The sequence below is a fragment of the Dermochelys coriacea genome, chromosome 7 (genome assembly GCF_009764565.3).
Source record: "Dermochelys coriacea isolate rDerCor1 chromosome 7, rDerCor1.pri.v4, whole genome shotgun sequence".
NCBI lineage: Eukaryota > Metazoa > Chordata > Testudines > Dermochelyidae > Dermochelys > Dermochelys coriacea.
Genome location: NC_050074.1, coordinates 14,697,466 through 14,712,567, shown reverse-complemented (window position 1 = coordinate 14,712,567; position 15,102 = coordinate 14,697,466). Strand labels below are relative to the sequence as shown.

General features: G+C 41.6%; 1 protein-coding gene across 4 annotated transcripts in view; it reads left to right on the top strand.

Annotated features, from left to right (window-relative positions):
* CRBN (cereblon) overlaps positions 1-5,162 on the top strand; it is a 53,611-nt gene extending 48,449 nt beyond the window's left edge. For all 4 annotated transcript variants that reach the window (XM_038410663.2, XM_043518443.1, XM_038410664.2 and 1 more), the window contains one exon: positions 1,911-5,162. In XM_038410663.2, the coding sequence (XP_038266591.1) occupies positions 1,911-2,088 (178 nt within the window). In that variant the 3' untranslated portion in view covers positions 2,089-5,162. The remainder of the gene's footprint in view (positions 1-1,910) is intronic.
* The last annotated feature ends 9,940 nt before the right edge of the window (positions 5,163-15,102 follow it).

Genomic DNA, 15,102 nt, shown 5'->3' with positions numbered 1-15,102 from the left:
CGCTATTCCTACCTACATGCCTCTAGCTTTCATCCAGATCATACCACTCGATCCATTGTCTACAGCCAAGCGCTACGATATAACCGCATTTGCTCCAACCCCTCAGACAGAGACAAACACCTACAAGATCTCTATCATGCATTCCTACAACTACAGTACCCACCTGCTGAAGTGAAGAAACAGATTGACAGAGCCAGAAGAGTACCCAGAAGTCACCTACTACAGGACAGGCCCAACAAAGAAAACAACAGAACGCCACTAGCCATCACCTTCAGCCCCCAACTAAAACCCCTCCAACGCATCATCAAGGATCTACAACCTATCCTGAAGGACGAGCCATCGCTCTCTCAGATGTTGGGAGACAGACCAGTCCTTGCTTACAGACAGCCCCCCAATCTGAAGCAAATACTCACCAGCAACCACACACCACACAACAGAACCACTAACCCAGGAACCTATCCTTGCAACAAAGCCCGTTGTCAACTCTGTCCACATATCTATTCAGGGGATACCATCATAGGGCCTAATCACATCAGCCACACTATCAGAGGCTCGTTCACCTGCGCATCTACCAATGTGATATATGCCATCATGTGCCAGCAATGCCCCTCTGCTATGTACATTGGCCAAACTGGACAGTCTCTACGTAAAAGAATGAATGGACACAAATCAGACGTCAAGAATTATAACATTCAAAAACCAGTTGGAGAACACTTCAATCTCTCTGGTCACTCGATTACAGACCTAAGAGTGGCTATCCTTCAACAAAAAAGCTTCAAAAACAGACTCCAACGAGAGACTGCTGAATTGGAATTAATTTGCAAACTGGATACAATTAACTTAGGCTTGAATAGAGACTGGGAATGGATGAGTCATTACACAAAGTAAAACTATTTCCCCATGGTATTTCTCCCTCCCACCCCACCCCCCACTGTTCCTCTGATATTCTTGTTAACTGCTGGAATTAGCCTACCTTGCTTGTCACCATGAAAGGTTTTCCTCCTTCCCCCCCCTGCTGTTGGTGATGGCTTATTTTAAGTGATCACTCTCCTTACAGTGTGTATGATAAACCCATTGTTTCATGTTCTCTGTGTGTGTGTGTATATAAATCTCTCCTCTGTTTTTTCCACCAAATGCATCCGATGAAGTGAGCTGTAGCTCACGAAAGCTTATGCTCTAATAAATTTGTTAGTCTCTAAGGTGCCACAAGTACTCCTTTTCTTTTTGCGAATACAGACTAACACGGCTGCTACTCTGAAACCTCAGAAAGAAAGAGGTTGAGAACCCCTATCTCAGAGGATCTTTTTTCTTTCATGCATTCATCACAGAAGGCATCTGGTGACTCACATTATCTGTTCTGAAGTTAGTCCTTACTTCTCACTCTCAGATGTTTCCTCTGTCCCTTTCTCCTCTGGAGGCAGCGGAATTTTGGTTTTCTTCCTTTTGAAGCTATTAAAAAGAGAGATTCCATTGCTCTATCAAGCTAGATGCCTCATTCTTTATTAAATCCATCAGCAACCCAAAAAAAGTTCTCCTTTTAAATATATCCTTAAAACCATCCCTTATGTCTTAAGTTTATTATGATAAGCATTTTGATACTCCTGTATTGGCACACAATAATTAATCATATTACTGAAATAAAATGCTTTTATTATTGTACTTTTGTGGACAATGTAATAATCTTAAAGGCTGAGATTTTCAACGAGACCTAGGGAGTTTGGTGCCCAAGTCCTATTGAAAAATCAATGAGAATTGGGTGCCTGAATCCCTTAAAACCATTTGAAAATCCCAAACTAAAACTGATATTTTCTTCTTACTGAGTTATTTAACTGTGTTCCAGTTCCATTAAAATGTTCTCATGAACGATGTGACTCTTGCCAAAACGCTTTCTTTTTTTTTTTTTTTTTTAGGTATGCATGGACTATAGCCCAGTGCAGAATTTGTGGGAATCACATGGGGTGGAAGTTCACAGCTGCTAAAAAAGATCTGTCTCCTCAAAAATTCTGGGGATTGACCCGATCTGCTCTCCTGCCTAGAATTCCAGAAGATGGATCAGGCCACGATAGAACACCATTACTTTGCCTGTAATCTAGTAAACCTGTTTTTGGAATGAATAAGCAGCCGCCAGTATCTCTCAATTGAACATGGTCGTGCTGCTTCTGATGCTTGCTTAAATTCGTTTTTTTTTTTTTTTTTTTTTTAATGAAAGCAAAGAAAAAGACAAGCATCATTACATTTTGGGTTTGGTGCACAGACAAGGTACTGTTGTTTCCAGATATACTGGGAATTGAAGGTTGTCTTAAAATTTGACAACTGGGAAGAGAAGTACAGTGAGAGACCAGAAAATGCATCTGATTCTAGGAACGTCAGATAAATGCTGAAACAGATTACTCAAATTTGCCACTGTATAATTTAAGAAGATGTTTACTGCTATTGAAGTACGGTAAAAGATATGCAAAAAAAAATACTATTAAACAGTATTTGATTCATACAATTTATGTATGATGGTAAATATCAAATTTTGTTTGTGGGATATTGACTACTAGTATACTTCAAGTATATTTTGCTGAGAAATCCTTGTTTCCAATTATATGAAATACTCCACGTTCACACAGGTTTTTTTCAAATGTTTGCCTAAACAAGTATCAAAGAGTGTGTCAGGTCCAAATCTCTGTACTGATTGATGTTGCATTGGTTAATGTCATCCTTGTAGCGATGCTGTAAATGGTAGAAGCCAAGCACTTACTGATATCTGCTGCTAAAGCAACTACTGTATAAAATTCCTTTTTAAAGGAATCCTGTATTAATTGTTTTGTCCTTATCAGTTATTTCATATACTTAGCATGTTTGACCTGTTGATTAGCAATAGTTTAAAAACTAAATTATGAATATAAAATGTACAAGTTGATTCCAGTGCATAAAATACATTGTCATTTGTTTCCATAATACATTAGTAAATTTCAGTCAATAAAATTAAATAGTTTTACATTTTTTTAAACAATTTCCCTCTGAAATTTAATTTACCTTGTATATATGCCTAAAGTTTGGTGAAGTAATCTGTGAAATACTTCACACTGGAAATTGCTCACATCCTTATTTTGACTAGGGAGAGGCAGCATACCTCTATTGCTTTTTATGTTTGCATATCATAAGTGAAAGGCTGTGCATTTATCATCATTCTTTCTTGATAAAGGAGTAATGTTTCTAAATAAAGCAGAAATCAAAGGCAGGTTTGTTTTTATGAGACACCATGCTACAGAAAAGGATGCCAAAAAGGGTGCAGCTTTTGCTGTTTTTTCAGAATGCACTTTGATGGTTGAATCTGAAGTTGACAGATTTCTCCTATAAATATATATATATTTTTCCCCTCTTCTGTTCACTCTTTATTTGTTCAAAGTAAATCTTAGAGATCCTGTATATGTGGTTACTTGTATTGTTAAAGAAAAATTATACTAAAATGTTTAAGATTATATTTATAAAATGCTTCATCCATCCCCACATACCATGTTTGTTCATTGTATGTAGCATTAATATGTTACTCCAGTAAAGGAATAAGGACAAATATCTTTAGGAGATAAGCCACTGACTTTACTGATGATGCCATGGTGTGTGTTGTACTGAAGCCAAAACAAGATTTTCAAGTAATACAAGATGTTATATGCTGAAAGGGTATTAGAAAAGTTTGTTAGGATATCTAGAGAGTAATGATGGTGTAACTCAGGTTTAATTCCTTGAAGCCTTCTACCTCTGTGCTTCTATCATGTTTTTTGTTATCCCATATACATCTGTAAAATCAAATTTCACTTTATTCTGCAACATTCTTAACTTATCAGTGAGCGGTGAAAAGCAATATTAGTTTAAACATAATTCTGAACAAATAGAGGGTGAAAGATGATTCATTTTCTTAAAGCATTCTCGTGTGAAAGGAGCAAGAGTCTGTGAATTATCTGTACTATAGTCATTCAAATTATATTGAGGGTGTTTTTTCTAACTTAGTTTGATTTTTTTTTTTCCTAAGGTACTAAGCACCTGAAGTTCCTATTGACATTACTGAGCTTTGTGGATGCCTAGCACTTTTGAAAATCATGTCATTCACTGTTAATATTCACTGAATTGTGGTGAGTGATTTTTTCAAAAAGGATGTTGTCTTCGGCTATCATCAAACCTAATAGTGTGCTTTTATTTTTGGCTAGGTCTGTATAAGTTTGCCTCAACTAAAAAGATCAGAATAACACAGTGAGACAATATTTTAGCATGAAATAGGCATATTTTTGGTATTGTGCATATATAAAAATGTAAAACTAATATAATCGAGTGAGTTCACTAAGAAGTTAATTTAGCAGTAACTTAATGTTTTTGTTTTTCACTCTGCCTAAAATTCTGTGTGATGTTTGCCATTACAAAATTCATGACATTTTCTAAGTTGAAAACGTGTGATTCAGGTTAATTGCAAAGAAGATAAACTCTGTTGTGGGACACCTAGCCATTAAAAAACTACAGCTGTAGGAATCGTTAATATGTACAGTAGGCCTTTTATAATATGGATATAGAATTGTAAAAGGTTCTGTACATTAGTTAGAATTTTCTATGCTTAGAAAAATGGGTTTTCTTTTCTGAGGAAAAACTACAACAATGTTAGGATTGTCAGCTGTTATCAGTAAGTTATTCAAATACAGAGATTACATACTTCTGAGAACCAAGTACTAAACAAATCAGTAAACATCATGAAAACAGTTGTTTCAGCTTCATTCAGTTGCGTCTTTTAAAGTCATTATTGCGGTATCACTAAGACACCACATTGATCTGAAAGTCCATTTCACTAACAAATATCAAGATTTCAAAATAATTTCTGTTAAATTTAGATGCATAAACAGAACCATAATATGTTTTCTGTTGCATGTAGCTATTTCTGTTCTAGAGTGTTTTGGAGTTCTATATCTTTTTATTTTATTTTATTTTATAATGCTATTTTTGTACATGAAACATTTTGTTCATCCACCTGTTTTCCACCTGACTCTTAAAACTTCTTTGTAAAGTTGCAGGTAGGGTAACACGCTCTGCTTTAACTGTTCCTTTGTCTGCCTTTTTAAACAAGTTTTCAGAAAATCTCATTGCTTGCAAACATTTGAGAAAAATAAAACTCTTTCAAATATATTTCAAAACAAATGCCTAGGATCATGTTTTTGGGTGGTGCTTGGCAGCAAAGGAAAGATAGTATTTGGTTTTGTATTATTGTTTAGATTGTGGTGTTATCCAAAATGCCCTAGGTGTGTTTCAAAATACGGAAGACACTGTTTCCACTTCAAAGAGAATGCAGACTGGAAAGGCAAAGAAGGACAAAAGGTGTAAGATAGTCACACAATATATAAGCAAAATGGTACACACATGGCTCAGTAATTCTACTGGGGTTTGTTTTGTTTGGTTGGTTTTGTTTTTGAAGAGAGGGCTAAATGAAACACCAAAGTCCCTCCTCCCTTCCCCTCCCCCATCAGCCCTTTTAGGGTGATCTCCCATCCTGAATTGGGTGGGACAGTTATGAAATGCAGAGTTCAAGTCCTGGTCCTGGGCTGAATGACTCCAGACAGCATTTGGCCCAGATTCCCTCCAGTGCCTGCCTGAGGCTCAGGGGTGGCACCAGCCTCTTCCCCGCGGCCTTAACCCCTCTCGAGATGAGGCCCTGCCCTTGCTCCTCCACCCCTGACAAAGGCAAAAGCCGGAGCTGGGCAGTAGCAAGAGCCTTCCAGGTCACTTTGGGGAGCCCCGGACCCTCTACCTGCCCTGGGCGGTGCTCTCTAAGGGGCAGGGACACAGGCATCTCGAGCATGCCAGAGCTCTGCCCAGGGGAGATGGAGGGTCCAGGGCTTTCCACAGTGGCCCAGGTTCCTGGGCAGCTCTTACCATTGCCTGGTTCTGGCTTCTGGCCTGGTCAGGGGGCAGGGCCTCAAGAGGAAAGGAGAGGCAGGAGATTGGGGGAAGAGGTGGGGCCTTGGGGGCAGACCACAGTGGGTGCAAGGCTCCTACATGTGTCCCACTTTTGCCTTTTTGAAAAGATGGTCCCTCTAAACCCTTTACATCCACCCACCCAAGCAATCCTAGCTTCAATTCCAATCTTTATCTCCCTCTCTTCTAGCATTCCACTGTTTATCTTCATTTAAATGAGTAAATCCTTCATTAACAGAGGTTTAGATAAATAAGTAGATAACTTAGGCAGCTAGTTTTTGAAAGGCATCATGGAAGAAGTGAGTTTTGAGGAGAGGGTAGCTATGAGAAGTTCAGGAAAAGTGTGCCATCCTCGGGGAGTTGTGTGGAAAAAGGCTCAGAGACAAATACGGGAGAGGCAGACAAATGGTATGTTGAGCCTGGCAGAATTAGCAGAGAGGAGGGGAATGAGGATGTGATAAGACCAGAGAAGATGAGGCAAAATTATGTTGGGCATAGTGGTTCTCAAACTGTGGGTCGAGACCCTGTTTAATGACGTCATCAGGGCTGGCTTAGACTTTCTGGGGCCAAAGCCTGAGCCCCACTGCCTAGGGCCAAAGCTGAAACCTGAGCCCAACTTCCCTGGCGCCAGAGACGAAACCCAACAGCTTCAGTCCTGGGCATCAGGGCTCAGGTTACAAGCTGAAGCCCTTGGGTTTTGGCTTTGCGTCCCTCCCCTGCCTGGGACGGTAGAGCTCGGGCTTTGGGCCTCCCCAGCCCCGACCCCAGCGCAGCAGGGCTTGGGCAAGCTCAGTTCCCCCTCCTGGGGCTGTGTAGTAATTTTTGTTGTCAGAGTGGGGGTCTCAGTGCAATAAAGTTTGATAAATCCCAACGTAGAGCCTTAAAAACTGTTACAAGCATCTTGAATGTCTAAGATAAGCACAGGGACTAGCCAGCTCCAGGATGGGGAGAAATATAAAAATGATGGGTTTCAGAGTAGCAGCCGTGTTAGTCTGTATTCGCAAAAAGAAAAGGAGTACTTGTGGCACCTTAGAGACTAACAAATTTATTAGAGCATAAGCTTTCGTGAGCTACAGCTCACTTCATCGGATGCATTCGATGAAGTGAGCTGTAGCTCACGAAAGCTTATGCTCTAATAAATTTGTTAGTCTCTAAGGTGCCACAAGTACTCCTTTTCTTTTTATAAAAATGATGTAAAGCCACCATCGCTCCACCTCTTGCTCAAGTCCTGCATCAAGTGCAATTGAGCCAGAGCAAAGACTCAGCTTAGATATGAACCCACCAATATGCTCATAAACGTGTGCTATCACATGAACCAGGAGCATTTGGACCTTGTCTAATCTGAGCTTTTTCACCTCTAATGTTCTATCCTCTGGGCTGGGTTACCTAAAGAAATAGAGTAACTTGGTTTAGCTGTTGACATTTTTGTTCTAAGTACAGCCCAGGAACTAATTTTCTGTCAGACTCCCAAGCCCCACTGCTGAACCAACTGTGCAGTAATGAAGGTGGGAGGGGAGACAGGAAATGTTTGGGCACCACTGAGCTAAGGGCTTAAGTCGCTTGAAAATGACTCTTAGGCATGTATCTTGCTTAGGCACTTCTGAAAATTTTATCCCTAGACTTGATGTAAAGTGGGAAGAGTTTTCTCCAGTTACCTGGCAAGAATTATAATGGAGGGTAGTTAGTATTACTGCCAAATACCAGTAAGTCTGAAATGTAAATCTTGCCCTGTTCCTGTTTGTTAATGTTTTACCAATGCTGGTGTATGACTAAGTTTCTGCAGAGGCTTTTCAGGTCATACTTTGAATGTAGACTGAAAGCGTTTGCTATTTTTAGTATATTCCAGCAGTTTAAAATCTGCTGGAATATACATAGACATGGCTGAAAAGCTATTCAGTGCTACATATTATTTGCATTTCTAACTTCTCCCTTCCCACACAAGATCTAGCAAGCAAGAAAACCCATACATGCATTTCCTCATAAACAAGCTGCCGTTGATTGGCTTACCAGATGCTTGACTCCATACAAATGTAAGATGTCTGCCCCTCTTCCTTGGGAGAGCCCACGGTTTTCAGCATTGTGCAAATCCGCTAGGGGCTAGTGACAAATGCATAGCTATTATGTTGGGCATGGGTTGATAGATTCTGCATAGAAATGTAAGCATGTACTATATGAAGAGGACAGATCCTGAGCTTGTTGTCTAAAGATATTATGACTAAATGAGGCTGTACAATTTGTACTTAAGGTTATATGCAGGTAGAGGAGCATGTTGAATTGAATTTCAGACTTTCAAAGAGCTATTGTGTTATGAAGAAATTACCTAAAATGTCAAGACTTTTAAATCCTTGTTCTTTTACATTGATAATGAAGGGCACTGATAGCTCCTTTAGCACTAACATTCTGTTAAAGCAACAATCTTTACTACCCCATTGAAATTCAAAGAGGATTTTGTGGGGAGGGGGAGGAAGAGAGGGAAGAATTATTAGACTATAACCAGTCATGCTTCACTGTATTCTATAGGATTTGCTGATTTATTGAAGCTCATAAGAAAGGTCAACTACCTGAATAAAATCAGTGATAAAATACTAGATAAGGATAAAGATATTATCACAGGCTTTACTTAATCCACAGAGAAATTACAAAGGGTTTGGAACGGCAGCATGTTATATAACTTCTTTAAAGTTTGTGTGAATTTTTAAAAAAATAAATATGACTTTTAGAGGACTAAGAGGACAAACTGATTGAAAAGCTTCATCTATGTCTGAATACGGTAGCACTTGTCTATAAAGGGCTGCAATCTGTATTTTATTCTCTGTGCACATTTTCTTCACCTATTAGTAATTCCATTTGTAATATATATACGAACAAAAAGGTTAGTATTGTCATAAAAACTATCAACTGAGACTGTGAGAGTCCCCAGAAGTTAATGAGCCTTCATGTCTATACCAGATGGGCAAGTAAAATAAGGATAATGTTCTGCCTTCACATTCAGCCAAATGGATCCCAATGCACAAACATTGGTTGTGCAAGCTATAGAGGAATCACTCTTGCTCCAAATTGAAGTACAACAGCGTATGAGGTGAAACACAACAAACTCTAACAGAGCACAGCAGGACTTCACAAAAGTTTAGGAAGTAAAGAATAATTTGCAGAAATGAAAGCATGTGGGAGATTTTAATACTCAGTGATGTAGTGTTTATTCAGGTGTAGACCTCTATCTGCTTTTAAAACACGGCTAATGTATCATTATTTCCTTTTGATGGATGGGGAAATGGGAAGTGACTTACATAAAGTAGTCGAATGATTCAGTAAGAAACTAGGATTAGCACTCAGGGCCCAGGACAGAATCAAGAGACCTGTCTATGAGCTATTTGGCATACCTAAATAGGAAAAGTATAATTACCCAAGATAAAAAGAGGGATTAGCCCTTCTGTGAAAATGTTCATGGCATCTGCACTGACCATAAATAATGAGGGCCATGTTCTATATTTCATCCAAAAGACAATGGGTAAAATTTTCCAAAAGTGCTCAAGTTATTGAGGAGCCAAATCCCATAGACTTTCAATTAAAAAAAAAATACAAAAAGTAAATAAAAGAATACAACTAAGTGGACAAATAGGGCCAGAGCCTGAGATCCTGTAAATTGATAAATCTCCGCTGAAATTGATGGAGCTACAGCAATGTATACCAGCTGAAGATCTGACCGATAGCATTTAAAAATACAGTTCAAAAATCTGAGCTCTGAGGCAAACGTAAGTGTTGTGCATTCATTATATTGTTTGTTTGCAGTGGAATGCAGCCATAGGTAAGAAAAACCCCATAGAAACTACCTTGCAGTGAGGGAGGCTGTCTGTCACACAATGAGCAATAATCAATACCAAATTTGCAAACTGCGTCTTTATTTTCATTCACTGAGCGTAACAATCAGTACCATGACCTTGATTCTCCAGCTGTGCTTGGGATGCAGAGGAGAGTGGCCGTTGCAGAGAGTCGTTTGTAGCCTTCTCATTCTTTGACACCTGGCTCTGGTGGATGTTAGAACAAGAAGGTGGGCCTACTGTAGCTGAGTCAGTGGCGTAAGGTCCATAATGGACCACCACAGTCCACTGTTCTCCCTCCTGCCCTTGCGAATACCTGACAATCCACACACCCCATATTAGCTCTGGTTACCCTACAGAAGGGAAATTCTCTACTAGCCATTTTAAAACCATCTTGTGCAAAATGGCTTCAGCAGACCAGCAAATCCAACTATACTCATCTCGCTAAGAACAAATACTGGGAGAAAAGTGAGTAACCATCACATGCCTGCCAATTGTAACTTGCCTTCATCGGATACTTTGTATTCATGTATTGAGCTGTAATGCACTGGGGCCATATTGGCACAGTCTCAGGAAGTTTGAATATGTACGCTGTGGTCCTTTTGATAAAATAAACTACAATTGCATTAGCAATGTATTTGTTGTAAAATGATTCTGCCCAATACCTGGGGAATACTATTCGCTTTCAGTGAGCATGAAGTTTGAATAAAACTTTTGTCATAAAATAAAATGAAGTTTAAATAATCATTTTCTCATGTAGGAGCAACAGATTTGTCTTTGTCTTTAAAAAGAAACCATCATCTTATTGCAAATGCAGCATAAGTCCCTTCATAAATCAAATTGTGTCTGTTCATTGCTGAAGTCTATGCTTGGAATAGAGATAAGACTTTGAAGAGTAGGGGGAAAATTAAAATGCTGCTTTTGTCACTAGCCTGCAGTCTGGGTAGCTGCAAACATACCTTATTAATCCAAAATCATAATGATTTAACCCTTGATGACGTAGAGTACGTTTTTCTTCAAAAGAACATTTGCAATTTAGGAAGCCAAACAATACAGTCATAATATTATTCTTATTTGTCTTACAATAGCACCTGGGATCTGTAGTAATGGACCAGGACCCTATTGTGCTAGGTCTTGTACAAACATACTACAACAAAAGATGGTTGCTACCCTAAAAGACTTTACCTTGCACTTCTATTGCACCATATGCCATAGAATCTCAAGATATTCAAAGCAATAAAGCTACAACACTCCTGAAAGCAAGATAGGTATTATGTGATGTGAGTCAGGTGAACTGAGGCAAAGCAATGTGACATGATTTGAGGAAGGTCACGGAGTGAGTCAATGGCAGAGTCAGGAATAGTACGCAGGAGGCTTTCCCCTTTCGTCATCCACATGCTGAGAGGAATAAGTTTCTAACCCCAGTCTGTTAGATACCCTGAGACAATGACAGATGTGTGAACTCACCCCAACTCATTGGAATGTCAACCCTGGAGCCCAATGATGTTATTATCTGCACTATATATATGTATACATTTGCATTAAGCACCAATAACATTAAGCCCAAATAATGTAATGGTGATACAGCCTAAACTGGTCTATATCATAATCCTGTTCACTCATGCTAAGTATCCCATAACACCTTGTATTTGCTGAAGTAAGCACATGACACAGGCAGATAGGAAACCTGTCAAAATCAAGATACATTCATTCTATGTCTTAGTACAAGCTAGGGAAGGATCCTCACAGATGGAATGCTAGTATCCAAAACAAAAATAAGGAAGGAACAGAACAACAGATTACAGAACTGGAACAAACTGATTGGTTGGATTTTAGTGACGTGTAAAGAAATGTGTAACTTGTAAAACCATATAATACCAGCTGAAAGGTGTAACTTGGGGAGCACACCTTCTGCGTAGGGGGAATGTAACATTGCTGCACGAGTCTGCTCTTCAGAGAATGGTATTATAGAACCATTTTCCTGTACCATATTAATAAATCAGACTGGCTTTGGTTATTTGGTCTCTTACATATATTTCATAACGAACTAACAAACCAAGCTCTGGTCAAGCAATTGACTCTACAGTTTATCAACAATACCAGCACTAACTATTTAATTGCTTAGTATTTTAGCGGATAGCCTGGGGCAAGGGGAATTGCTGCAGTGAAAGCAGTGCAACAGTGAAAAAGGTTGAGAGAAAGAGAGCAAGGGAGAAGAGCAGAGAACAGAAGATGGTGGGGAAAGAGAAATAGCAATGGTCCTAAAGTGGAATAGATTTTCTCTCTGGTAAGTGATACTGTAACTATAGGGTACTGAACACACAAATAATGGTAGTAACTAAAGTCAATTCACCACACACGTTCTATCCTTGATCTTTGCACTAACTTCCCATTGCCAGCGGCAGGAGATGTTTTGTGGGCTGAGGGCAATCTGAAGTCCTAAATTTATATCCCAGCCTGTAAACTATATTAAAAATGGAATTCAGTCTCCTCAACGAATGAGTTTAACATCTTATTCTAGGTACATGTTAGGCCATCCCATTGCCATGGTGTCAGTGAGTGTGAAAGGCATTTATTTTCCCAACTCCTCTGCATGGTAGGGAAGTGTAGGGGCAAGGTTGCTGAAGATTGGTGAGGAGCTAAGTGGTGGACTGAGTATGTGACTGGATGTAAGCGAAGGATGCAGGCAGTTTCAATTAACTTTGTCCGACAGATCCTGCCAAAAGACGTAGCATAGCTCAGCATATTTTTGCCTGTAAATGAGTCAGTTTATGTAATAAGCATAAATCAAGCATATAAGAATGTAGCCAGCTGTTGACCCCATGTAACCCTGAGATAAGTGTGGAGAATATAGTGCTGCGGAGGACTCCCCACCGTCGGAGTCCTGCCTGGTCAGCTGTCCCGATCGGCCAGAGTCCCCTGCAGCCCCTCCACGCATCCTAGGGGCTCCCTGCACAGATTGGAGCATAAGTTCTTCCGTCCTTCAATAAAGCATAGTTTACTATTCTTAGGCCTGAGTGTCCACCTAGTGATGACATCACATGACTCAATAGCGTTCTTTGGTCCCGGCATATCAAGATGGGCAGAAAATTTTCTTTCCCATTAACTACACAGAATAAAGGATTGGATGACGTTGGCTGAGATTGTCTACCCGAAATACTTGGGCCGTAGTGCCAGGTGGCATTTATCACCACGTGGGAGTCTTCATGACTATGGCCCCTCTCTTGGAGTCAATCACCCATTCCTTGCAAGAAACGGGGCTGCGTACAGCTACCTCCTTACAAAGTGGGGTGATCTTCCTGAGAACCCCACCATTCGGTAGTGTACACACAGAACATGGGTGAGCCTGCTTTAAATTTGCCCTCTGCCTGACGTAAGAAGGGCTTTGAATATAGGTCTCTCACTATGCCAGTGAGTGCCAAACCACTGGCCTATTCTGAGGTGGGTCACTGGTACTGAAGTTGTTGTACAAATAATTATTTGGGCTGGAGAGTTCCTGAGAATGCAGCTGTATTCATGTGAGACGTGGGCAACCCAATTTCAAATCCCTTCTCACTAGGCAAAGGGAGAATTGAACGGGCAGGAGCCCCCATCCCACTTAAGTGCCCTAATTACTGGGCCAAACAGTTATAAGAGGAAACCATTCTGCCCCAGGCTGTTTTGTGTGACATTAGGCATGCTCTGTGCACACCTACCAGTAGAGATGATGTGTTTGGGGGGGGGGCGGCAGTGGGGCGCCCACGCTGAGATGTGGCCCCTCCTCCCCCAATTTTTGCCAGGGTTTACACCGGATCATCAGACCCATCTAGTGAGAGCTGCTGCCCTTGTTCCCTTTGTCCTGCCCTGAAGCTGCCCCTGGCCTGTGTCTTTGCAGCCTTCATCCCTTCCCTGCTTCTTCTCCATGCTGCAGCTGGAAGCAGCTCCTGCCCCTTCCCATGCCTCACAGTACCAAAAGGCAGCTACCACCTCCAGGTTGTTGCTGGCCATGGATATAGCCCAGCTGCCTGCAGCATGGCCAAGAAGGGGTTAAGCCATAATGAGGCATTGTGCACCAGGGACCTGGCTGCACAGCCAAGCAAAAGGTGACTCAGTGGGGAAGGCACCACCTGCAGGAGGAGCCACACCTTACATGGCTTCGGGTGCAAAGCCTAGGGGCTGGAGCAGCCCCTCTGGGCCTGGGGGGGGGGAGGGGAGGCTCAACCTCCCCACCCCACCACTTCTCCCAAGTGGCCGCCCCACCCCCCCCGAGTGTGCCCTGTCCTTGTTCCTCCCCACGCCTCTAAGAGCCTCCTGCATGCTGCGAAACAGCTGATTGTAGTGAGCAGTACTGCTGGGGGGGTGGGAGCTGGCTGCCAGTGGGCATCGATGCCTATGCTCAGGCTGAGCAGGGCGGCAGAGGGGTGAAGCCCCTGCCTGGGGCACTGCCACACAGCCTGAAAAATTCGGGGTGGCTCTGGACTGGAAATGACATCTCTCTCTCACTGGGAGAGGGGTGTGCCCCGCTGAAGGTTTATGGAGCAGCAGCAGGGCTGGGTATGTGTGTGTGTGGAGGGGCAAAGCAGGGAGGGGCCAGAGAGAGGAGGCACTGAGGGAGGAGGCAGCAAGGCTGGCCGATGAGTGGGCAGCAGAGATGACACATGAGGCAGTCACGTACCCCCCCCCTTTATATTGTGGGCCCCCCCCCCCATCGACAGTTATGCGTTGCCTCTGCATACCAGATCACACTCATATAAGAATCCTGTTGGGGCTTAGGCAGAAACATAGGCATAAAGGACTTTTAGTGCCAAAAGTTGGGAGCTTTGGGAAGGCAGGCACCACCAGCGTTTGGAAGCAGCTGTGTAGGAAGGCTGGGGGTGCCTAAATGTTGGATTTAGGCATCTAGAGAGGGAGTCAGTCACCTTGTTGTAGCTCATTAGCACTGGCAGAGAAGAATACCAGATTAGATGGCTCGTGAGTGCATTCCTGCTTGGCAATTCCTGTGCTATAGTCTTTTGCACATTGGGTAACCGGTGTATACTGCAAATTACCCAAGCTGATATTGTCAGCATTATATGGTCAAGCTCTGCATAATGCTATCCATTTGGGGCTGTTATAAGAGGAACAAGCATTCCTTCAACAGCAGGAAGGCAGGCAGGTGCAATGACAATGAAGAACACATTTATTGTGGCACATTCAAGGGAAATCCTGCTGGTTATTGTAAATTTGAAGTCCTTGCCATAAATGCCAAGTTTATTTTAGAGCTTCCCCGATGAAACACAACCTTAACTCCAGGTCTAACAGTCACCACTGTTATCTTGCTAGATGCACACTCTCATAGAATTTGCTTTTGACTGAGAATTTAGTG